Raw genomic sequence first — 1,423 nt, forward strand, 5'->3', positions numbered from 1 at the left:
AGACAAAAAGACCAATGGGACAGAACAGAGAACATAGAAGTCGACCCTAACCATTATGCTCAATTAATATTTGACAAAGGGAGGCAAAAGCATAGAATGGAGTCATACAGTCTCTTCAATAATTGGTGTTGGAACCTGGAAGGCAGTCAGGCCTAGGTAGGGCTGGGTAGGTGGGGCGGTGCGGGGCGGGGCGGGGCGCGGCGGGGCGGGGCGCGGCGGGGCGGCTGCGCACTGGGCTAGGACTCTGCTGGCACAGGCACTGCACTGGAGACTCTTGCCCTTCCCGCGGGGTCTGGGGCCTCCCAGCAGGGCCCCATGGAGGACCTTAGCCTGGACAGCTGCAGAGAGGAGGACGCGGCGCCAGGCGCCAAGGGGTGGCCCGAACCCCAGGCGAGGGTGCACTTCCGTGTGACAAGGTTCATCATGGAGGCAGGTGTCAAGCTAGGGATGCAGTCCATTCCCCTCGCCACCGCCTGTGCCATTTACCATAAGTTCTTCTGCGAGATCAACCTGGACGCCTATGACCCCTACTTGGTCACCATGTCTGCCCTTTACTTGGCTGGCAAAGTGGAAGAACAGCCCCTGCGAACCCGTGACATCATCAACGTGTCCAACAGGTACTTCCACCCAGGCAGCGAGCCCTTGGAGATGGACTCCCTAGTCTGGGTGATCCGGGACAGCATTGTGCAGTGCGAGCTCCTTGTGCTGCGGGTACTGCGCTTCCAAGTCTCCTTTCAGCACCCACACAGGTACCTGCTCCACTACCTGATTTCTCTCAAGAACTGGCTGAATCCTTACAGCTGGCAACGGACCCCCATCTCCATCACTGCCTGGGCCCTGCTGCGGGACAGCTACCGCGGGGGGCTGTGCTTCCGGTTCCAGGCTCAGCACATAGCGGTGGCGGTGCTCTACCTGGCCCTGCAGGTCTATGGGGTCCAGGTGCCCGCTGAGGCCATGGCCGAGAAGCCATGGTGGTAGGTGTTTAGTGGCGACCTTACCAAGCCAATCATTGATAACATTGTGTCTGATCTCACTCGCATTTATACCATGGACACAGAGATCCCCAAAGACAAGCCTGGGACACTCGGCTGCCAGGGGACAGCACCACCACATCGCCCTGAGGGCCGGTCCCCAGAGCACTGGCAGGGAGGACTGGTTTTGTGCTGCTGGAGGCAGGCCGGTGAAGGCGATGACATGCTGCCACTTTGATTCTCAGGCTTTGACTGTCCCTGGCAGCCAAGGTCCAGATGGGGATGGGCGCTGCACCTCCCGCGGGCAGGAGGGTGCTGCAGGCAGGAGGGTGCTGCGGGCAGCTCTGAGGCCTCCGGGTCTGCTTTTGTCCTTTGCAAGGACACAGACTACAGCCGAGGTTTGGGATCAGTGGAAGGAAAATCAAAGAACGGATGGGACTGTGCCCCAGGGG

The 1,423-nt window shown here is 59.9% G+C and overlaps 1 protein-coding gene across 1 annotated transcript; it reads left to right on the forward strand.

The window, feature by feature from the left end:
- Positions 1-315: 315 nt before the first annotated feature.
- On the forward strand, positions 316-978 carry LOC308512198 (cyclin-Q-like; the record flags this gene model as incomplete). Its single annotated transcript, XM_081081994.1, has 1 exon — positions 316-978. One exon carries the CDS (start codon positions 316-318, stop codon positions 976-978), a length of 663 nt encoding a protein of 220 aa, XP_080938120.1.
- Between the last annotated feature and the right edge of the window lie 445 nt (positions 979-1,423).

The sequence above is a fragment of the Myotis nattereri genome (genome assembly GCF_964212035.1).
Source record: "Myotis nattereri genome assembly, chromosome: Y".
NCBI lineage: Eukaryota > Metazoa > Chordata > Mammalia > Chiroptera > Vespertilionidae > Myotis > Myotis nattereri.